At 50.9% G+C, this 21936-nt stretch overlaps 1 protein-coding gene across 3 annotated transcripts in view; it reads right to left on the bottom strand.

Moving 5' to 3' along the window:
* PLXNA2 (plexin A2) overlaps nt 1-21936 on the bottom strand; it is a 233699-nt gene that overhangs the window by 43458 nt on the left and 168305 nt on the right. For all 3 annotated transcript variants that reach the window (XM_024976076.2, XM_024976075.2, NM_001206657.2), the window contains 3 exons: nt 20878-21078; nt 19024-19120; nt 14351-14541 (listed from right to left, as the gene is read on the bottom strand). In XM_024976076.2, coding sequence (XP_024831844.1) covers nt 14351-14541; nt 19024-19120; nt 20878-21078 — 489 coding nt within the window. The remainder of the gene's footprint in view (nt 1-14350; nt 14542-19023; nt 19121-20877; nt 21079-21936) is intronic.

Below are 21936 nucleotides of genomic sequence, written 5' to 3'. Positions count from 1 at the left end.
CTAGGTAACCTTCACTCTCTGTGTTCGCATCAGAAAACAGATAACAGTGCTTGCCGCGCAGGGATGCTGTGAAGGTGAGATAAGACAGCACCTGAAAACTCCCTCGTATGATGATGGTTGTGAGAGCAGGTCACGATAGTTGGCAGTTAGTTTCCTTCCTAGAGTGCCCCTGCACCTGTGTCTTCCTAGACCACAAAAACATGGGATGGTGGTGGTGGAGAGAGCCTAGAGGTGGGAGGCATCTTTCTGTTTACCTGGAAAGAGGACACACGGTCCAGGGAACGCATAACTTAAGATGGTGCTTGGTGGGCTGATCCAGGGCGGAGAGAGATGCTTGCGGGCTGATTGGAGAAAGCCTGAGCTTGGTGGGGGAGTGGCCGTGCCGCCCAGGGCGGGGCCTTTGTGTCCGCGGGTTCACGGCTCCCCGCAGAAGCGTGTTCGGAGCCAGACATCGCCCTTTCACCCAGAATAAATTTGGGAGGACACTGGCCCAGTCTAAAATGGCCTTCATTCTTCCCTTCTCGTCACTTCTTTGCCCCTGGCTATTGGCCATTCTGAGGTCCATGGGGCATTGCATTACGAACTCAATGGACTCTTTCAGGAAAGTAACTCTGAATGAGACACCCACGCGAACAAACGGTTTGACAGTTTGGGATGGATGTGTGTGTGCTTGGGGGTAATGGGGGTGTGGAGAGAGGCGGGAGGGAGCTGAAGTCCTGTGAAATCAGCTGGGAAGATCTTTATACACGGACGCATTTCAGCTCCATGCTTTGCAGCACACACCGTGGATGAGGGATCGCTGTCCACTCTCCTCTGTGGACCCCCAGGGAGAGCCAGAAGTACGGGAGGAGTGGGGAGAGACAGAGCAGCTGCTGAGCGGGGGTGCGGGGGGCGACCGAGGGCTCCCCCACGTTCTGGGCCGGCTCTCGCTGTGTGCTCCCCTTGTCCCCTCTGCGAGCTCTGGTTCCACTCTCTTACGTACTATGCGTGCTCCCTGGGGGAGGTGGGGCGCCCGTGGCTACAGGGTCTGAAGCCCGTGTGCCTTTGACCCACAGTTCCCTCTGCCCCTCAAGCGTGATGCTAACACATGCTTTACCCATCACACGAGGCTCTGCTAATGACACCTCCTCAGAAAGTCTTTCTCTAACCATCTTGGCAGATTTAGGAGCCCCTTTGCCTACACCCTCACTGCCATGGGTGAACACCCCTGACAGCAAGGGTCACCCTGGACTCTGTCTTTTCTCAATAAGACAATAACTATCTCGGGACAGGGACTTCCTCCATTTTTCTTAGTAACTTGACACATCACACACTGCCTGGGACACAGCAGCTGTCAAGACCTGTCCCCAGCTCTTTCTTCCTGGGAAACGCTGGGCTCAGGCAGATTCCAGGACAACCTGTGTTCTCGAATGACCGCTGCAAGGATGGAGGTAGGTGCCCAGGTGTCGCTTGGAAGTGGGGCAGTCTTTTCACATCAGAAGCATCAAGTTCTTCCTGAAATCTCGCTGACTTTAGCTCAAGCCAGTTTCTGCTGTGATTTCTCCTTGAATGGAGGACCGAACAGCTGCCTCCTCATCAAACCTCTTTCAGATACTGAAGACAGCAATTAAGTCACCCCTGGTTTGTGCTTCTGCAATTCCATCAGCCTTGCATTGGAAGCTCTTGTTTTCCAGGCCCTTTGATCATTTCAGATGTTTTTCTTTGGACCCTTGGATATCCATGAATCCTCTGCGAGTGTAAGAAAGAAACGCCAAGCAGGCTCGCAGCTTGAGCAAAGGTCTGCTGATTCGCTGCAAGGGAGGCCTGTGCCAACATCGACTTGCCCTAGCGCGGGCTCACACGCCACCAGCCAGGCGGGCCCTGGGCAAACCCCAGGGGGAGGTAAGCCCTTCTCTTTCCCATATGCTTACCTTACTCCCTGGAATTCCTTTCCCCGTTTCAGTCACCTCTCACCCTATGTGTCTCTCTTCCCTAAAGGACCTTTTATGTGTATGTGCTCTGTTGCTTACTCGTATCTGACTCTTTGCGACCCCATGGACTGTGGTGTGCCAGGGTTCTCTGTCCATGGGATTATCCAGGCAACAATATTGGAGTGGGTTGCCATGCCCTCCTCCAGGGGGTCTTCCTGACTCAGGGATAAAACCCGGGTCTCCTGGTTTGCAGGTGGATTCGTTACCATCTGAGCCACCAGGGAAACTCCAAAGAACCCTTTAAGTGTGTTAGTCACTCAGTCGTGTCCAACTCTCTGTGCGACCCCATGGACTAGCCTGCCAGGCTCCTCTGTCCGTGGAATTCTCCAGGCAAGAATCCTGGAGTGGATAGCCATTCCTTTCTCCAGAGGACCTTCCCGACCCAGGGATAGAACCCGGGTCTCCTGCATTGCAGGCAGATTCTTTATCATCTGAGCCACCAGGCAAGAACTGAAGAACCTTTAATTTGCATCCTACTGAGACTTAAAGTTGTGTTATTACCTTGCCTTAAGAGTATTGGCTTTTTAACTGGTTGTAGAATTAAGTTTGTCTATTTGCAGGATTCAGAAAGAGAATATGGGAAACACAAGAGGGCTCAGTCCGGCAGCCCCTAAGCCCTGTCCCAGAAGCAATCACAGATCATGCCAGGATCCCGGTGTCTGGCCCCAGCCCAGGCCGTGCCCCTCATCTGCCCTCTGTAGGCCTGGATGAGCAGGCCAGCAGGCTGTGGGATGAGGCTGGCATGAATGATGGGAGGGACAAACCAGGAGACTCCTGTCTCCTGCGCATCCTCTAAAAGTCACCAGGAATCCCTGACTTGGGGACCCACTCCCCCACCTCCTCAGACCTCACCTGCCGGCAGCCCGACCTTGCCCGCCGCATGCCCGGGCAGCCGGGCCAAGCCTGCGTTCCTGCCAGACTGTGTCATGTGTGTTTTCCACCGTGGGTGCCGTGACCTGGAAAACAGCCGCCGCGATGCTGCACTCGCCCTGATTCTTGCAGCCGCTAATTGAACAGTTCGGAGGGAACTGTGCCACAAAGCCGCCCAAGGGCGAGAGCAGATGCAGCCAATTAATTACAGCTGGGGAGCTCCGCGGGGCTGCACCGGGAGCAGAGGGAGGTGCTGGAGGCCCAGGGTCTGGGCAGCCTAGGGAGCACTGGCTGGGCCACTCCTGGACTTGGGCAGAGCCCTGGAGGCTGGAGTTGGGGCAGATGTACGGGTAGATGGTTAAGGGGTCACAGGAGAACCCCTTCGAGGTGGGAGCCTCACAAACACTGGCTCCCATCCTAGAGACCCTGTCTTCTCTGTTTATATCTCCTGCCTGATAGACGTGATGGGAGATGAGACAGAAGTGGGCATCAGCTCCAGGTTACTAAAGATTCTGATAATGGTACCTACTTACCGATTTTTTCATTTATTAAGTACTTATCATGAGTCGAATTGTGCTGAGGGTCTTATATATTGGGTTTCCCCTGGTGGCTCAGATGGTAAACAATCCGCCTGCAACGTGGGAGATCTGGCTTTGACTCCTGGGTTGGGAAGATCCCCTGGAGAAAGGGGTGGCTACCCACTCCAGTATTCTGGCCTGGAGAATCCCCATGGACAGAAGAGCCTGGCAGGCTACAGTCCATGGAGTCGCAAAGAGTCGGACACGACTGAGAGACTAACACTTTCACTTTCTTATGTATTACATCTCACTTAGGGCTCACGACAAGCTATGAAGGAGGTGCTACCATTATTTTCATTTTATACACGCAGAATAGTGTTCTGGATAGGCGAAGGAACCGGCTCAAGAGGACAGAGTGAACGGCAGAGCCCAGCCAGGTCCACCTAACCGGTGCCTCCAGCCTCCCCACCACGCTGCCTGAGTCTCCAGCGTCCTGCCAGGGCACAGCCCCAAGGCCGTCAGCTATGAGAACTCATGCCCCAGCCTCGTGAGCCCCTCTGTGCAGGCCCGCACACTTGCTGCCCTCCAAGGAGCTCTGGAGTTGGTTAGCCACCATTTCTGTGAACTTCTCAGCTTCCATCCTCCCCACTCTCTGGCCCTGACCCTGTGAATGCCCACACTCCCCTCGGCCTTGCCCCGGTGCCATCTCTCTCTGTGCATTCGAGTCTCCCCAAATGATGCTCTGGGTGGGGACCACTGGCTTGCTTCCCATCTCTGTAGCAGGCTTGATGACGAGTGTGGTGCCCACTCCACTCCCTCCCCCAGCCCATGGACTGACAGTTCTATTTGTCTAACTGAGCCCAGGAAAGAGATGAAGGATGCTACAGGGTCAAACATGGGAATTCCAGAGTCAAGTAGCTAGGATGAAGTCCCAGTTCTACAGCTCACTAGCAGTGTGACATTAAGAAAGGTATCACCCTTCACAGTACCTTGGTTTCCTCACTGTAAAGTGGGGCTCATGATAATTGCTTCCACCTCATAGAAGTTGTCATAAGGTCTAAATGAGATAATATACAGATGGTGATAAGTTAGCAGTGCTAGGTCGCAGGTGAGCATTCAGTGAGTGCTAGCTATCTTTTTTCTCATTACTATTTTTTGATTAAGAAATCTCAGCAGAAGCCAGGCCAGTTGAGTTCCAAAAGAGTTCAGTTCAGTTCAGTCGCTTAGTTGTGTCAGACTCTTTGCAACCCCATGGACTGCAGCACGCCAGGCCTCCCTGACCATCACCAACTCCCGGAGTTTGCTCAAACTCATGTCCATTAAGTTGGTGATGCCATCCAACCATCTCATCCTCTGTTGTCCCCTCTTTCTCCTGCCTTCAATCTTTCCCAGCATCAGGGTCTTTTCAAATGAGTCAGTTCTTTGCATCAGGCGGCCAAAGTAGTGGAGTTTCAGCTTCAGCATCAGTCCTTCCAGTGAATATTCAGGCCTGATTTCCTTTAGGATGGACTGGTTGCCTCTCCTTGCAGTCCAAGGGATTCTCAAAAGTCTTCTCTAACATCACAGTTCAAAAGCATAAATTCTTCAGCACTCAGCTTTTTTTATAGTCCAACTCTCATATGCATACATGACTACTGTTTTCTCCCAAGGAGGAAGCGTCTTTTAATTTCATGGCTGCAGTCACCATCTGCGATGAAAATGGAGCCCCCCAAAATAAAGTCTCTCACTGTTTCCATTGTTTCCCCATCTACTTGCTATGAAGTGATGGGACCCGATGCCATGATCTTAGTTTTCTGAATGTTGAGTTTTAAGGCAACATTTTCACTCTCCTCTTTCACTTTCATCCAGAGGCTCTTTAGTTCCTCTTCACTTTCTGCCATAAGGGTGGTGTCATCTGCGTATCTGAGGTTATTGATATTTCTCCTGGCAATCTTAATTCTAGCTTGTGCTTCATCTAGCCCAGCATTTCACATGATGTACTCTGCATATACGGAGAAGGCAATGGCAACCCACTCCAGTACTCTTGCCTGGAAAATCCTATGGACAGAGGAGCCTGGTAGGCTGCAGTCCATAGGGTTACCAGGAGTCAGACACAACTAAGCGACTTCACTTTCACTTTTCACTTTCATGCATTGGAGAAGGAAATGGCAACCCACTCCAGTGTTCTTGCCTGGAGAATCCCAGGGACGGGGGAGCCTGGTGGGCTGCTGTCTATGGGGTCGCACATAGTCGGACCAACTGAAGTGACTTAGCAGCAGCAGCAGCAGCACTCTGCATATAAGTTAAATAAGCAGGGTGACAATACACAGCCTTGACCCAGAAGCAAAACAATGAACTCCACAGAACCTCAGAAATACTCAGAAATTACGGGCATCCTACACCTCAAAGCATTGGTTCCGTTCAGTTCAGTCACTTAGTTGCGTCTGACTCTTTTTGACCCCATGGACCACAGCACGCCAGGGCACCCTCTCTATCACCAACTCCTGGAGCTTTCTCAAACTCAAGTTTATCATGTCAGTGATGCCATCCAACCATCTCATCCTCTGTCATCCCTGTCTCCTCCCGCCTTCAATCTTTCCCAGCATTGGGGTCTTTTCAAATGAGTCAGTTCTTTGCATCAAGTGGCCAAAGTATTAGCTTCAGCATCAGTCCTTCCAATGAATATTCAGAACTGATTTCTTTTAGAATGGACTGGTTGGATCTCCTTGCCATCCAAGGGACACTCAAGAGTCTCCTCCAACACCACAGTTCAAAACCATCAATTCTTGGGTGATCAGCTTTCTTTATGGTCCAACTCTCACATCCATAGCTTTGACCAGGTGGACCTTTGTCAGCAAAGTAATATTTCTGATTTTTAATATAATGTCTAGGTTTTCACAGCTTTTATTCCAAGGAGGAAGCGTCTTTTAATTTCATGACTGCAGTCCATCTGCAGTGATTTTGGAGCCCCTCAAAATAAAGTCTGTTACTCTTTCCATTGTTTCCCCACCTATTTGCCATGAAGTGATGGGACCGGATGCCATGATTTTCATTTTCTGAATGTTGAGTTTTAAGCCAGCTTTTTTCACTCTCCTCTTTCACTTTCATCAAGGGGCCCTTTAATTCCTCTTTGCCTTCCGCTATAAGATTGGTGTCATCTGCATATCTGAGGTTATTGATATTTCTCCCAAAGTGGCTTCATGTTTACAAGTGTCCCACGCAAGTGGATCCTCTGGGTATTGTTCTTGGTGGGGCTCAGGGCAAGGGGAGAGAGCCAAGTTGTAGCAGGGGAAAGCCAGGTGTGGAGACTGCCCAGCACGGCGTTTGCTGCCTCTCTGACGGACCTGTGGGGCTCTTGCCATGTCTGCAGCAGGCTGTCAGCACCCTAGACTGTGTTCTTAAGAGGAGGTGGGAAAGGAGAATTCAGAGCCTCCCAGCACAGCCAAGGGTGTGGGTCCAGGGGAGCCACTCGGGTGGAGCACCCCCAGTGGACGGGTACACTTTGTATCGAAAGCTCCTGTGTCTGAGGTTGGAATCAGGAGGGCTCTGCCCTTCATCAGGACAGGCCAGGGAGGACACTTGTGGGTAGTACGGGGACAGTTAATCTTCTCCTGACTAACCCACTTACTCCTTTCCTGTTGCTTAGAGTTTTCCTGACTTGAGAGGGCAGTGATGCCAACATTGTGTCCGAAAATTCTGACCCCAGCCTGGCTCCCCAAGGCACCTGGATGCTGAATCCAAGATAGCAGACTGTCACGTCCTTTTCCACCCTCGCGTGTCTGTGTGGGTGTGGACGTGGGCGTGCATGTGCTCGAGCAAGCGTGAGCACACTCTTCACGGCAGAGCCCAGCCAAAGAGCTCTGCAGGCATCCATAGCATCGGCAACACCAGCTTTCTACCCGGCACGGATCCTTGCCGGCTCTGTCTTAGCTGATAGTACATTCAAAACCTAATTGTTATCTCAGCAGAGTAACTCCATTATTCATCCTGACACCATCCCCCGTTAGCTGTTTGTTGCAGTGATGTTATATTAATGAGGCCTGCAAATAAATGAACGGGAGATCAGAGGGCTGACTTGTTTCTCAGGAAAGCTGGCTGACTTATTTATTTATTTGTTGGGAACTTTGCAGAGAGTCACTCTCACCCTGGGCAGGTGGCTCTTGTCTTTTCCTGCGGAAACTCACTGTAGCCTTATAGATAAATACTTCCAAGTATCCAGCTTGCCACACAGTTTCACACAAGCATTTGCAACTGAGAGAATCCAGGAAAAAGATCTGCTTTAAAATGTTAGGGCAAACGGAGAGCAGGAGGAATCAAGAGCAATGGATCATCTCAAACTTCTAGCGCATCAAGAATTATTTATGCCTGGTTTCGGAGGGCAGTGCTGGCAGTTTTCAACTGGTTTTCTTTCCCGGTTACATGTACCTAAGATAATGTGGAACAGAATGGATATTCCCTAACGGTGGTTTAGCGAGGCGTGGGGAGTTACTGAAGTTGACAACTTTATACGGAAAAGCTACAAAGTGATTAATGGAGAGACCACTGCAAAACCAGTTCTCCTAGGATCTGGCATCAGTGTGACCTTACTGGACAGTGTGGCAGGGGAGTGTCTCCTGGTACCCAAATGGTGTAGGCTCCTGATCACTCACTGAGGACGCCAACACGGGGGATTTGTCCCTTGCATCCTAAGCCTGCTTTGCCTTTATTTCACCCTGATCTCCATTCTCACCTGCAGATATGAACTGCCTGGGCCCCAGCCTTTGGGCTTTCTGATCAACTGAGATGCTTGTGAGAGCAACTTTCACTGTGACCATCATCCCATTCATAGACACCAACCAGAAGCCAACCGAACAGTCCGATAGCTTTAAGGACCACAGGTAATTGAAATAACACCTCCCCTGGATGTACAAGAAGTGATCGCCTTACACTGAAAAGTGCCCCCAATGTTCTACCGTTCTTCTCCCCATTGATAGAAGTAAGTGTGAACTTAATTCTCTTTAGGAAGACAGGGGACGGTTATTTTAAGGCTTAAAAGAGTAGCCAACGTCCCCAGTTTGTCCGTATCTCCTGACACTGACCAAGGGGACTCGGATCCTGGGCTCAGATGTTTTGGGGGTGGGGTGAAGTGGCAAAGTGCACAGCCAGGGAATACTTCTCTATCCCTCTGGCCAAGAGAAGGAGCATCAAAAGGTGGGGCAAGTTTGCATTCTGGAGTCAAGAAGCACCAGTGAATTTGTCTTGCCACTAACCAGATGTGTGACTTTGGGCAAATTATTTACTCCCCTAAGCACTGTTTCCCTGGCTCTTAAATGGAGATAATTACAGTCATCTTGCAGGATTGTAATAGGAAGGAGCAGGTATGCGGAATCTATGGGTTCTGGCACATAGTAGTGTCTGGTTAAAGAAAAGCTATTATTAGTAAGACTCCCGGAACTACGAGTGTGACTCATCTGTTCAGGTCCTTGGCCTGACTGGTGTTCTTGTTAGGTGTGGAGCTCTAGGTCCTTGCTGCAGTCCTCTTTCCTAATAGCAGGCAGCTGCAAAGGGTTATAAATCACAAATCTCTGTCTGAAGCCCTTTGGGAGAAGTAGAGCAGCCTGCAGGGCAAGCAGGTCCCAGCCTCTTCCAGGTGGCCAGTGTTGAGGGACAGGCTGGCTGTATCGCCCGGCCACCCAACTCAGGACTAATTTATTCACGTGATAACTTCTAACCTAATCATGCCTGAATCAATTCCTTAGAACCACAGCACCTCCTCTTTTTGCTTAGAATATTCTGTTGTGGGAATTTGTGTTGAATTTTATCCCCCACAAATTCACATGTTGAATCCCTAACTCCCATCACCTCAGAATAAGACCTTATTTGGAGATAGAGTCTTTACAGAGATAATCACATTAAAACTGAGGTCATCAGTGTGGGCCCTAATCAAATATGACTGGGATTCTTATTTTAAAAAATTGGAGACAGACATGCACACAGGTAGAACACCTTGGTGATATGAAGGCTGAGGTCAGGGAGCTGCTTCCACAAGCCAAAGAATGCCAAATACTGCCCCAAACCACCAGAAACCAAGAGAAAGGCTCGAACACATTCTCCTCACAGCCCTTACAGCATGAACCAACCCACTGAAAGCCGGATGTCAGACTTCGGCCTCCAGAACTGAGAAAGCAAATTTCTGTTTTTTAAGGTCCCCAGCGGAGTCTGATCCCTACAGCCCTAGCAGACCAATGCACTCGCTTGGAGTGGAGACCTCTTTGACAGGTGCTGCAATACCTCTTGGCCCTTCCCAAAGTTTTCTCCCAAGAAGCTCTTCCATTGGCCCGTTCTGCTGGGCGCTGCCCACTCACAGTCTCTCTGGGCTTTGCTTTCTCTCTAGGGGATAGCTCCTACCATCCTCCACTGTGATGTCCTGGTGGGTCCCTGAGGCACACGCTGGGGAGGAACAGAAGCGTGCTTTCCAAACCTCCACGCGTCATCTCCTGTTCTGGGGCCTGAACAGGTGACACGTGTGCAGACGCCCAGGATGACAGCTGGAGTGGGAACAGCCTGGAATGCCTCCCGCGGGGGACAGCGTCATTATCACACCAAGGGCTGGCTGAGAGGGAGCAGACGGTGAGTCCTGAGGGGGTCCTAACCTGAAGTCGAGGCAAACTGGGAAATTCAATCGGCTGGAAGATGTGTCCTACATGGAGCTGCCACAGGAGATGGGTCTCTAGGGGAGGGCTTGGTTGCCATGGAGACAGCTGGGTTAGGAGGGGTTAAGGAAGAGCACAGCTGTTCAGCCAACTAAGCTTCAGCTCACTCCTGTTCCTAAAGTAGAATTCCTTTGAGGTCAGCTCACTGATTGCCCTGCCCCCGCAGGCAAGACAGCCCCATTCCAGTCCCTGCTGGTTTCCAGCAGTGGACATCCTGCTGCTCCCAGGAACCACCTTGGGCCATCTCCTCCCTCAGGAAGGATCTTTGTGGTCAATGGCTCCTGTTTACACGTGGGCACGTCCTGAGGGGCTATACATTTTTGAAAATAAGGGAGGGTCAGAGACGAGAGGGAGGTTTGTGAAAAAGTGCACAGAGCTTGTAGAATTCCGATTGTTAAAAAAAAAAAAAAAAAAAAGATCTAGGCCAACATCAAGGAATTAGCCAAGAAAGCCCAGGTAAAGGAAATGAGTTGACTCTTCTTGAAAGTTACTTTTAACAAATCACACGTTCTTGGGAACAGATGCCGCCGAAATGAGGTGGTGCTCTTCTCAGTTCATGCTACAGAGGTTGGTTCTCTTGATTACTGGTGATGCTAACTTTGATCACTTGGTTAAGATACCTTAAGCCTTTAACCACCGTCCACCAGGCTTCTTCACTGTAAAGCGTGTACGAAAGTACTCTGCACCATTCTTGTTGTAATGAACACAGGTCGTGTGGGGAGAGAGCTTGAGGCTCTGTCAGCATCCCATTTCTCACCGTTCTTTGCTAATTTGCTAATTTTGCTAATTTTAGCCTTCATTGGACATTCCTGCCTGAAACAAAGATTACTGTGAACTTTGCTAAGTGGTGATATTTCTGTTTCCCTAAAGTCCTTCTATTTTTAGGACTTGGGATTCTAGAATAAAGAGGAGCTTCCTCTCTCTCACATTGTTTATTTATATCAATAAGGACCACACATTCTTCTATTATTTTCTTGCATCAAGTACATTAGGATGATTATTTTCTTGCTCACATTGCCGCAGATTTGGCCACTGGGGCTAAATCAAGTCGGCTCATGAGCCCTTTTGACGTGAAACTACAGCTGTTTTAGTGTTGTCACTTGAATTTAATCACAAGAAAACCGTCAGACAAATCCTAATTGAAAGGCATCCTACAAAACAATGGTCACGAAAGACAAAGACTGGGGTTGCGGGCGCTGGGCAGTCGTGATGACGAATGCCGCACGTGGTCTGGATTGGAGTCTGGGCCAGAAAAAGGGCGTCATCGGGACGACTGGGAAATGTGAAGAAGACATGTATATTGGACGGCGTTATTCCATCACTGTTAATTTCCTAATTCTGATCATTGTTCTGTGGTTATGTAAGATGCTAATTTTGGAGAATCTGGGTGAAGAGTATATGAAAGTTCTTTGTACTATTTTTGCACCTTTTTATCAGTCTGAAATTATCTCAAACATGCAAAGTTTAAAAAGTGAAAAATGGCTTTTGTAAGGAGAGGAGGCTTGGTTGGGGGTTGGGGGTGCAGACTGAACGCGGGTAGAAGGTTCCTGCTCTGGCTTCTCCCACCCACGTGTCCGGTCCGGAGTGCCTGCCGTCCCTGGAGTGGCTGGAGACACCGTGTGGGTTTGTCTCTCTCCCCTGATGCTCTTTCTTTGTCTACAGCCTCTACTTGAAAAACACCAACAGGAGAGACCCCACTGCTCAGGGCCTCCACTTCCTGCTGCTGCGTTCACTGGGAAAATCAATTACCGCCTAATTACCTCAGGCGGTTAATTAGCATCGCATAGCCTGGGTGTCCTGGGGAACAGAGCAGCCTGTCAGTCCCCGGTCAGTGAGCAGGGGCGTGGGGGCAGAGGCCTCTCTGGAGAAGCCCGCCTTCGGGCGGGGCTGGGGCGCAGTCAGGGTTGGCAAGGGTGAGAGGGCTGATGGAAACGGGTCCCTCCTGTCCGAGCGCCCCTGGACCGCAGGTGCGGAAACAGAGACGAACCACAGCCGCAGCAGGAAGAATTATAGAATGGAGCAAATTCTCAGGGCAGCCGCTGCTGGAAATCACTAGAATCAGGGAGAAGGCACGGAGCCCTGAGCGGCTCAGGGAGCTAGTCTGGGGCAGAGGCCGGGGCGCCACCAGCAGTCCCAGTGAGCACTTTGCCGGTGAGATGAGGGCATAGGAGAGAGTCAGTAGGCACCGCCAGCGGGCATGGCCAAGAGAAGATTGGGATTGTAGAAGCCTGGTCTTTGAAGGGCAGAGTCCGCACCCTCATAGCACCTTCCTACAGGGATGAATGAGAACCTGGGTAGAGGGACACACGCTCCTCCAGCACCTCACTGTCCCTGGGATTCACAGCCCTGTGGATGCACAGCATCTGGTCTGTACACCCTAGGAAGGCTGGATGTGAGGGATGGGAAGCCCACTTCTTTTTTACTGTACCATCATAGAAAAAAGGATTTTATTTTGGGAGATAGATTTCTAATTTACGGCAGGTTTTACTTCCAGAAATACAACCCCCAAACAACACAATCTCATTCAATCTTAAAGGCTGGCACGCTGAGCAAGGAATGTCCTTTTCAGTGTCGGGTTCCAGGGCTCTGCCTTTTGGTAAGCTTTCAGCCACCAAATCATCCACAGTAACATGTTCTAGTCTTTTTTCTTTAATTACCTCTAGCGCAAAAGCAAAAAGCAAATCACATCATTTAAAGTCATGATCTTTACAGTATGCCTTCTGCTGATCCTTCCAGCCAACATTCAATTAATTTAGGTCTCAGCAGCCCTTTGAGGCGTTCTCTTTCTCCAGTTTCTATCAACTTTTGCTTCATTGATGCTTTCTACTGAGCATCTTTGTTCATCTTGCTAACCACACTCTTTGGCTGCCCGGACCTAGACCCTCAGTCGAAGCCCGCTTCTTGTTTAATATTACTTGGGCAAATCATAGACACTTTAAAAATGTTCTTACAATTAAATATATCTGAGCTGAAATATAAGCTCTGCCATTGTGAACTTGGACAATTCCATCACTCAGAGCCACGTTTTCTTCCTCTGTAAAACGGAGGTGAGAATTTTGGCTTCTCATGGAGTTTATGAGGGCTAGATGAGACAGTGCCAAGCACACCAAACAAATATCTGCTCCCTCTTCAAATATCTCCTGGTAGGTTAACAATACTCATTTGATCTTGAGGCTTCTTTCTTCTTTTTTTTTTAACTGATCTGAAGCTGCAAATTGGTCACAGGGACGTTCCATTAGTTTCCCATTACTCTGTGGCACAGGTGAGAGCCAGACTTGGCTTAGAGCCAGACTTGGCTTGCTTTGGCCAGTAATGGGAAAATGAGGCGGGAAAAGGGACAGTGCAGCTGCTCAGGGAAGAAGCAGAAAAGGAGCAGCTGCTCCTGCTTTCTTCTTTTCTTTTTTAAAATTTTTCTGCCAAACTGCATGGCTTGTGCGATCTTTGTTCCCCAACCAGGGCTAGAACCCGGTCCATGGCAGCAAAAGGCCAAGTGTAACCCACTGGACCAGCAGAGAACTCCCTGCTCCTGCTTTCTTAGACTTGCAAATCACAGTGGTACCTGCCCTGGCTGATATTCCTAGTCATCTTGAGGAATGTGTAATTAGTTTCAAAGTGCAAGTGACAGTCGGTGAGTAGGGAACAGTAAAGAGTGATGAGCTCCTAAGGCAACCAGAGTTAAATGCAACTACTCCTCTCCCCAGCCATTCAAACCCCAAGCAGCTGCATATTCATTCACATCATCTCTTCATCTTCCTTTGCAACTGACTATTCAGGAAACATCATTTTTTCCCTCCTCAGGATAATTAGTTACCTATTTCTTTCCATTAAAATGCACAAACAAATTCGGACAGAAAGGAAACCCGGGGAAACGGCGCGGTGGCTCATGCAGTGCCTGCCTTCGCTTTCTCCTTCCATTTTCAACTTTGCAACTCTGGGCTAATTGCAGCCCCTGACATCACATTTCTGCTGAGAAAAGCTGAGCCTGTTTTTTCTGAAATGTTCACCCACCATCCAGCCAATTTCTCATCCCCACCTGGCAAAGCTGGGCTGGCAGGCAGGCTGGGCTGGCTCTGCCTCCTTGGCGCACACATGCACACTGAGGCACACGCATGGCTGTGCACGTGCATGAGGACACACTCCCACACACTTGTCACTTATGGCTGCACACGGGCCATCGGGACACCCGTGAGAGGCGTTACCTGCTCTCGCATTAACCTCATTCTACATCAAGCATTCTTTCATAAAGGCTCAGTTCCCCGTGCCCTGGGGGAGGGTCAGCTCCAAGCCATTCTGTCCCACTCTGGGAACCTGGGGGGCTTACCTCGGTGATCTGAGGGTTGGAGCACTTGACGTTGTGGCTGGACCAGTCGAGCCAGGGGCTGGAGGAGCTGCTGCAGTGCTGCTGAAGGGTGCATCTGCGCTCGCCGCTGCACCAGCCACACTCAAACTTCCGGTCGGCCTTGAGGCAGAGGCCGCAGCTCTCCCGCTGGGCTGCACACTTGTAGAGGTGGACTGCAGAGGGAAGGACGGGGCGGTCAAACAGGGAGCTGCAGAGGACTCCTCACTGCTTACCCCCTTCTTGCGAGCGTGATAGAAACCGCCCCGTCCACGGATAACACCAATGATTGTCATTATCCTTGCAAAGAATAATTGACGGGGAATTAATAATAAATTGAGGCTCTTAGCAGTTGTTTAAAGGCACGACAGAAAATATTATTATTTAAGAATTCTGGCTCTAGATTAAGTTGGATCAGGGCTTTTCTTGTGGCTTCAGCACTTCCTAGCGATGTGACAAAGAATTTAAATTCTTTGAGTATCTAGTCTGTAACACTCGGGGATCAGTTAGTTCAGTCAGTTCAGTTCTGATCAGTTCAGTTCAGTCACTCAGTCGTGTCTGACTCTTTGAGACCCCATGGACTGCAGCATACCAGGCCTCCCTATCCATCACCAGCTTCCGGAGTTTACTCAAACTCACGTCTGTTGAGTCGGTGATGCCATCCAACCACCTCAGCCTCAGTCATCCCCTTCTCCTCCTGCCTTCAATCTTTCCCAGCATCATCATTTTCAAATGAGTCAGTTCCTTGCATCAGGTGGCCAAAGTATTGGAGTTTCAGCTTCAGCATCAGCCCTTCCAATGAATATTCAGGACTGATTTCCTTTAGGATGGACTGGTTGGATCTCCTTGCAGTCCAAGGAACTCTCAAGAGTCTTCTCCAACACCACAGTTCAAAAGCATCAATTCTTCGGCACTCAGCTTTCTTTATAGTCCAACTCTCACATCCATATATGACTACTGGAAAAACCACAGCCTTGACTACACAGATCTTTGTTGGCAAAGTAATGTCTCTGCTTTTTAATATGCTGTCTAGGTTGGTCATAACTTTTCTTCCAAGGAGCAGACTTCTTTTAATGTCAAGGCTGCGGTCACCATCTGCAGTGATTTTGGAGCCCCCCAAAATAAAGTCTGTCACAGTTTCCACTGTTTCCCCATCTATTTGCCAAGAAGTGATGGGACCAGATGCCACGATCTTAGTTTTCTGAATGTTGAGTTTTAAGCCAACTTTTTCACTCTCCTCTTTCAATTTCATCCAGAGGCTCTTTAGTTCTTCTTTGCTTTCTGCCATAAGTGTGGTGTCATCTGAATATCTGAGGTTATGGATATTTCTCCTGGGAATCTTGATTCCAGCTTGTGCTTCATCCAGCCCAGCATTTCCCATGATGTACTCTGCATATAAGTTAAATAAGCAGGGTGACAATATACAGCCTTGACGTACTCCTTTCCTGATTTTGAACCAGTCTGTTGTTCCATGTCAAGTTCTAAGTGTTGCTTCTTGACCTGGATACAGATTTCTCAGGAGGCAGGTGAGGTGGTCTGGAATTCTCTTCTCTTTAAGAATTCTCTACAGTTTATTGTGATCCACACAATAATCACTGTTTTTCGTGAGGTTTGAATGAGATGTGGTCTTCAGTGATTGACACGGTGTCCGCAACATAGCCTAGTTCTGTACATACTTACTATCTTTTCTTTCAACTCAGGCTACATTCTTGGATGTGGTATTCAGTGATTGACACGGTGTCTGCAGCATAGCCTAGTTCTGTACATACTTACTATCTTTTCTTTCAACTCAGGCTACGTTCTTGCGCTGCTGCCTCTATTTCTGACATATATGGGCCTCGTTGAAAGAGGTCAGGACTGATTCCCCATTTCAGGCAAAAATGAAGCTCAAAGAGAGAGGTAGGGACTCTCAGAGTTTAAAGGTTAGAGCCCCAAGCTGGAACACACTCGCTGTGCTGCTAGAACGCAGGTCCCGAGAGGACAGGGGTACGCAGGGGGACCTGGTGGGTCTGAGAGATGCTGGCTGGGCTTTCAAGAGAGGCCACATGCCCGGCGGCGTGGAGACAGAGCTAGCTCATAAGGAAAGAGGGTCGGCACAGTCTTGTGGATGGAGAGAACATCCCGAAAGAGGACAAACTGGCTACTTTTGGGGTCTGCAGATGCTCTTGGTTTTGTCTCTTCCGCACTTAGAAGCCCTGGACAGGCCAGTGGCAGAACAGTTTTGTGAACCCGAGGCTTGGTTGTTGTCTGCTGCTGTTTTGAATTCAGAGTCCCAGGAGGAATTCTCCAGAAGGGAGATACTGGGAAAGCCCTTTCTCAGTTCTTCTGGTCAAGCACACATGAACTTGCAGGCCCCTGGGCAGCGTGCGTCTGGAGGCCAGGGACAGGTCCCAGGGGAGGCGCATTTTTTTATTCTTCCATGGGTTTATTCTTCCCTTTTATTCTCATCCTGTTCCTCTGCTCTGCCAAGCATTCCTCAATCCCAGCTACAGAGACTACATTGAAACATCCTGATCCTATGGTTTCTTATGGTACAGGGCAGGAAATGGGAATCTTAAAATGAACAGGTCGACACTGCATTTATTAACATGCATGAATGGTCCCCATCTAATTCCTCATTTGATCCTCACGATGGCCCCCCGCTGCCCAGATAGAGAACTTGGGACACACAGAGGAGCGGTAATTAGTGTGAGTTCATCTAGCTACCAGTGAAAGAGGCAGGATTCGAACCCCAGTTCATTGGATTATGGAATCCTAGTCCTTTGCACCAACACAATGCATTAGCCTCCAGGGACAGCGAGGCTCTGGGCGGGAGGTAAGTGTGAAGACACCATGGCCTATGCATTCAAGGAGCTGCTTAAAAGTTGTTGGGTGCCACAAGGGAGGATTCTGATACAAGAGCTTGGATGTGGCCATTTTTTTTCTCTAAAACTCCAGGTGCAAAGGCAACCTCCGGGAACTAAGCCCAGATTCTCAGCAGGCGAAATGTCTATCTCCTAGCACTGGGAAAGTTTGGCCTGGGTATGAGGAGAAATAGAAGAAGAATCTCCCAGCCTGGGCTCTGATTTCGATGGCAGCATCCAGCACAGGGATGGCAGCGCCTGGAGGAGATGCTGAAGCACTCACAGGTCCTCCTGGGGCCTTGGTCCCTCTCTCTGTGCCCCTGGGGTGACCTCAGCCTGAAGGACAGGCTTGTGAAAACCCTAGCTAATTCAAACGTGACATGTGGCTCATGGCCCTGGGTCAGAGGACAGGGTTCTGGGGGAGGAAGTTTCACATCTCACAGTGGCCTGAGCCATGGGAGGAAGGACAGTGCCTTTGTTAAGCACGTGAGCTCCAAAATGAGACTGTCTGGGTTCAAATCCTGTCTCTTATTATTTGACTCTTGGTCCATTTCTTTCTTTTTTCAACTTCATTGAGGTGTAACTGACAAAAAAAATTGTATAATATTTAAAGTGATAATTTGATATACTACAGAGCGAAAAGATTTCTCCCATCTTGTTAATTAATAGATGTTAAGAACACACAAATGTTAAGAACATTTAAGTTCTGCTCTCTTAGCAAACTCCAGTTCCATAACACAGTGATATCAACCATAGTCACCATGCTATAATTAGATTCTTATTCATCTTAGGGCTGGAAGTTTGTACCCTTTTACCAACTTCTCCCTATTTCTCCAACCTTCAACCTCTTTTCTATTCTATTTCTGATGAGTTGGGACTTTCCCCTCCCAGATTCCACATATAAGTTATCCTACACAGTCTTTGTCTTAAAAACATGGAACACTTGGTGAGCTGGCATCACTTTGTGCAGGGGTCAGGCTGGTCTCCGCCTTGTTCCAATTTTAGTGTCCATGTTGCCAAAGCCAGCAGTCTTGGTCTCCCTCTTAGCTTCTTTGGGTCTTGGTTCCCTTATTTATAAAATGAAGATAATGCTAGGGCATCCTTCTCAGTGTTACAATGATTAGGACAAAAAAAAAAAAAAAATCCTAAATAAATCACTCAGTGAGTGCCTAGCCAGGGTGCTCATCAAACTGGAGTCACTTCAGTCACTCTGGAGCGCTGGGAGGAATGCTATACGGAGGGCAGCCGACCTGGCACCCAGGAGGACCTCCACGTGGGTCTGCAGGACCAGAATGAGGCCACCTCATGGAACGCCCCCTCCCGCATCAGCCCAGCTCCTTCCTGAGGTTTCTCGCAACAGCCGTGCCCTGGAGTCAGCCAGCTGGGCCCTCCCACCCACCTCAGGACCAGGGGAGCAGATTGACAAGCCTTCTTTGTACAGCGGCTGAGGCCAAAGACAGGAGAACCAGGACCTCTTTGGGAATAATATCTCCATTTCCAGGGAAACCGGCAGGACGTTCCTGCCTGCTGTTCTCCTGGTCAGGTTCCACAGACACTTCAAAGTCTTCGGGAGCCAGAGGAACAGGCGATGAGCCGGCAGCCGCCCGGCGGATGCTCTGGTTGTAATAAAACACGGTTCCCAACAGGACTCCTTTGATGATGCCAAATGTTGCTTTGGGGGCCTCTGAAGAGTTCCGCGGACAGGGGGAGTATATTATTCATGGCACCGTGGCCGGACGGCTCTGATCCCTCCAGCCCCGGTCTTTCCCGGGGGTCGGGGAAAGACCAAAACTTGACCTGGAAGTAGCCGCCTACCTTTCAGGTCCTGAGGGTTGTCGATGATGAAATTGCCATTCCACACCACGGCAAAGTCCACGGCCAGGTTGCTGATGTCCATGCCGTCGTACTGGTACTGCGGGGAGAGGGGCGGGGCACACGTTCACGAGGAATTCTATCCCGGGGGTCAGGGTGCTGCTGGCATCCCAGGGGGCCAGGAAGCAAACCAGGGGCTCGGGTTCCCTCTGGGATGAGAGAGGAGCAGATGGAGAGACAGGAGCCCCAGGCGCGCTCACATCATCCCTACAGTGCCTCCCTCCGACTCCCAGTCACTGGCGCCAACAGGATCCCGCTCAGACCCCTTTGCTGGCATTTAAAACCTCCTATAATCCAGTCCAGGCTTAGTTCTCCAACCTTCGCTTCCACTGCTTTCCTCCAGAAACCTCTGGAGCCCCTGTCTCCGAGGAAACTCTCCTAAGCCCCTCGCTGCACCCGTTCGGTTCACACCTCACAAGGAAAGCCTCTCCTCTCCCGACAGCCTCCAGCCTCCAGCACCCTGCCTCTTCTAGCCTGGCTCAGACGCACCTTCCTCTCTTCTCTGCCCTCCCTCCCAGCCCACTCCGTGCTCCCCGTCCCCTGGTGTTTGGTCTTGAACCCGGCACTTCCTGGGATCTGCACTGGATTTCCCCCCATGGAAATCTCTTTAGGAAGCCCACTCACCGCTCTGGACACCCCGCAAAGCCCTGACACAGCACGTGCATAACGGATGACAGTGCCTCAGTGGTTGACTGGCCAGGCCCTGCAGGGGCCCTTTCTTTCCACGTGTGAGCTTTACTTCCATCAATAGTCCACTAGGGACAGTGCCCAGAGCTTTGCGGGCACACCTCTGAGCAGCCCAACCCCTGAAGGCTACCAAGCCGCAGTCGGGAGTGGACTTCCTCCCATGTTGATCCTGCCTGGGACCCTCAAGCCCTCAGACACATCAGACCCGCCCCTCTGGTGGCCCAGCTCCTGAGCCTCAGTGGAGACCGCCCCTGGGACTCCCTGCTGCGGGGGCTGCCCGGCCTGGCCATGCAGCTCCCGGGGCCCGTCACCGTCAGCCCGCCCCCCTCCCCGGCCCCAGCTTCCCACCGCCTTCCTCCCTTTGTCGTGCTCCATGACTTTCTCATCTCCTACCTTCCCCGGGTGCTGGGCGGTCTTCCACCAATTACAAATTCTATCAAGCGCCCGTGACCCGGGAACCCGACAGCTCCCTGATAAGAGGCCCAAGATTTCTCTTTATCGCTCGCGGGCGAATTACCTTCCCTCAGCACCTCTGTCACATTCCTCCCCCCTCCATCTCCCAGCTGACCCCCCACGGGCAGAGACAGGGAGCTGGCAGATGAAAAGATCTTCGCTGGGCTAGCGGGATAATGAAACACCTCGTGGGGCTCTGTGGCGTTCAGGATCGGTTTAACCCTTGCTGCTCTTGAGGTTCACTGCGTCCTCCTCCTCCTCCCCCCCTCCTTCCTACCTCCCCTGGTCCCTTCCGCAGCTTTCCTCCCGCGTGGTACCCTCCCTGCATCCACTTCCCGAACTGGGGCAGGCTCTGGGGTCACGTTGACTGGCACTGAAAAAGTTTCACCAAAGGCTAAGAGGTACTTTTTCAACTCGGAGAGGGCGCAAATCTCTCAACTTAAGCCACGAGGGTCCTTGCAGCCCTCCACTCCCGCCAACACCTGCCCTGCTCTGCTGAGGAACCCTGGGTGTCTGTATACTCTCCTCTGTCTCTGTGGACAGGGGTTGCTTGTGGACGTGGAAGGTTCTAGAAGCTGGGGGGAGGCCAGGCTGAGGCCCCGGCCCAGGTGTGAGAGAAAGGCCGGCTCTGGCTGGCCTGGGCCCCGGTCCTCTTACCGAACTGTTCTGGCACTGGACGCTGGAGCTGTTGAAGCGCAGGGCGGGGACCCGATGGACGGCCCCCTGGATGTTGAGGACGCATTCATAGCCCCGCTGGCCAGACTGAGGCTGGGGCAGGTTTCGGGCCTTGAGGGTGATTGGCTTCACTTCCCCGACAGGTATCAGGATCTCCTCAGTGGGGACCAGCTGGGGGCAGTCCTGGGGAGCAAGCAGAAGGCCTCTGTCTGGTCTGTCCTGGCTCATACCTCCCTACTCCCCAAGCCCGGGTGGAGGGACAGGCCCTTGATGCCACGCCAGACCCCTCTGCATCCAGGCGGGGTGCCCCCGAGGACGCTCCTCATTGTGGAGTCGGCAGGGAATGTGAGACCTATCTCTTAGCTCCAGGGCTTTGAGATTGTCATCCCCAGCCCACGAGTCATCCTGAATCTGATGTGCATGTTACCATCGAGGAATTAAATTTTCAAGCCTCGATGTGGCAGGTTGCGGAATTTTTATCTCCTGAGACACAGGCTAAATGAGGCTCTACACGTGCCTGTCCCCAGCCTGGACGCCTGCACCGCTGGCTGCCTCTTCCCACCGGCTCCAGCTCCCCTCTCGCTTGCACCGTCCGTGCCCGAGGCCATCTGTTATCGGCAGCCTCAGCTCCCAGCTCCAACTGAGCGGTCTTTTCAGGAGGTGGATCAAGCCCCCACTGTACCCTATCCGCCCCCCAACCCTGCCTCAATTATCAGTGCTCTAAATGCTTACTCTGGCTTTTTATCTCAGTTCATTACCAGGCCCGGTGTGAAGACCATGTTGCTTTGGAAAACAAAACAGAAAAAAAAAAAAAAGTCTTGGTGGGCCCGCGCTGCGGGAAGGACCATGAGAGAGCCAGGATGCGAGGGGGAGAGTGATGTCCCCCAGCTCTTCTTCCAGAGGCTGTTTCTCTGCCAGAGGTCAGACGGCCACCTCCCCACAGCTCCAGCCCCCTGCCCACTTTCTCCCTCTGGGAGGACATTGCCCAGTGGCCTGGGGCAGTGAGGACACGAAGCCTCCTTCACGTGCAGCCGTGTCCTG

The sequence above is a fragment of the Bos taurus genome, chromosome 16, assembly GCF_002263795.3.
Source record: "Bos taurus isolate L1 Dominette 01449 registration number 42190680 breed Hereford chromosome 16, ARS-UCD2.0, whole genome shotgun sequence".
Taxonomy (NCBI): Eukaryota; Metazoa; Chordata; class Mammalia; order Artiodactyla; family Bovidae; genus Bos; species Bos taurus.
The sequence above is the reverse complement of the archived record's forward strand: the minus strand, read 5'-3'. Positions and strand labels throughout refer to the sequence as shown.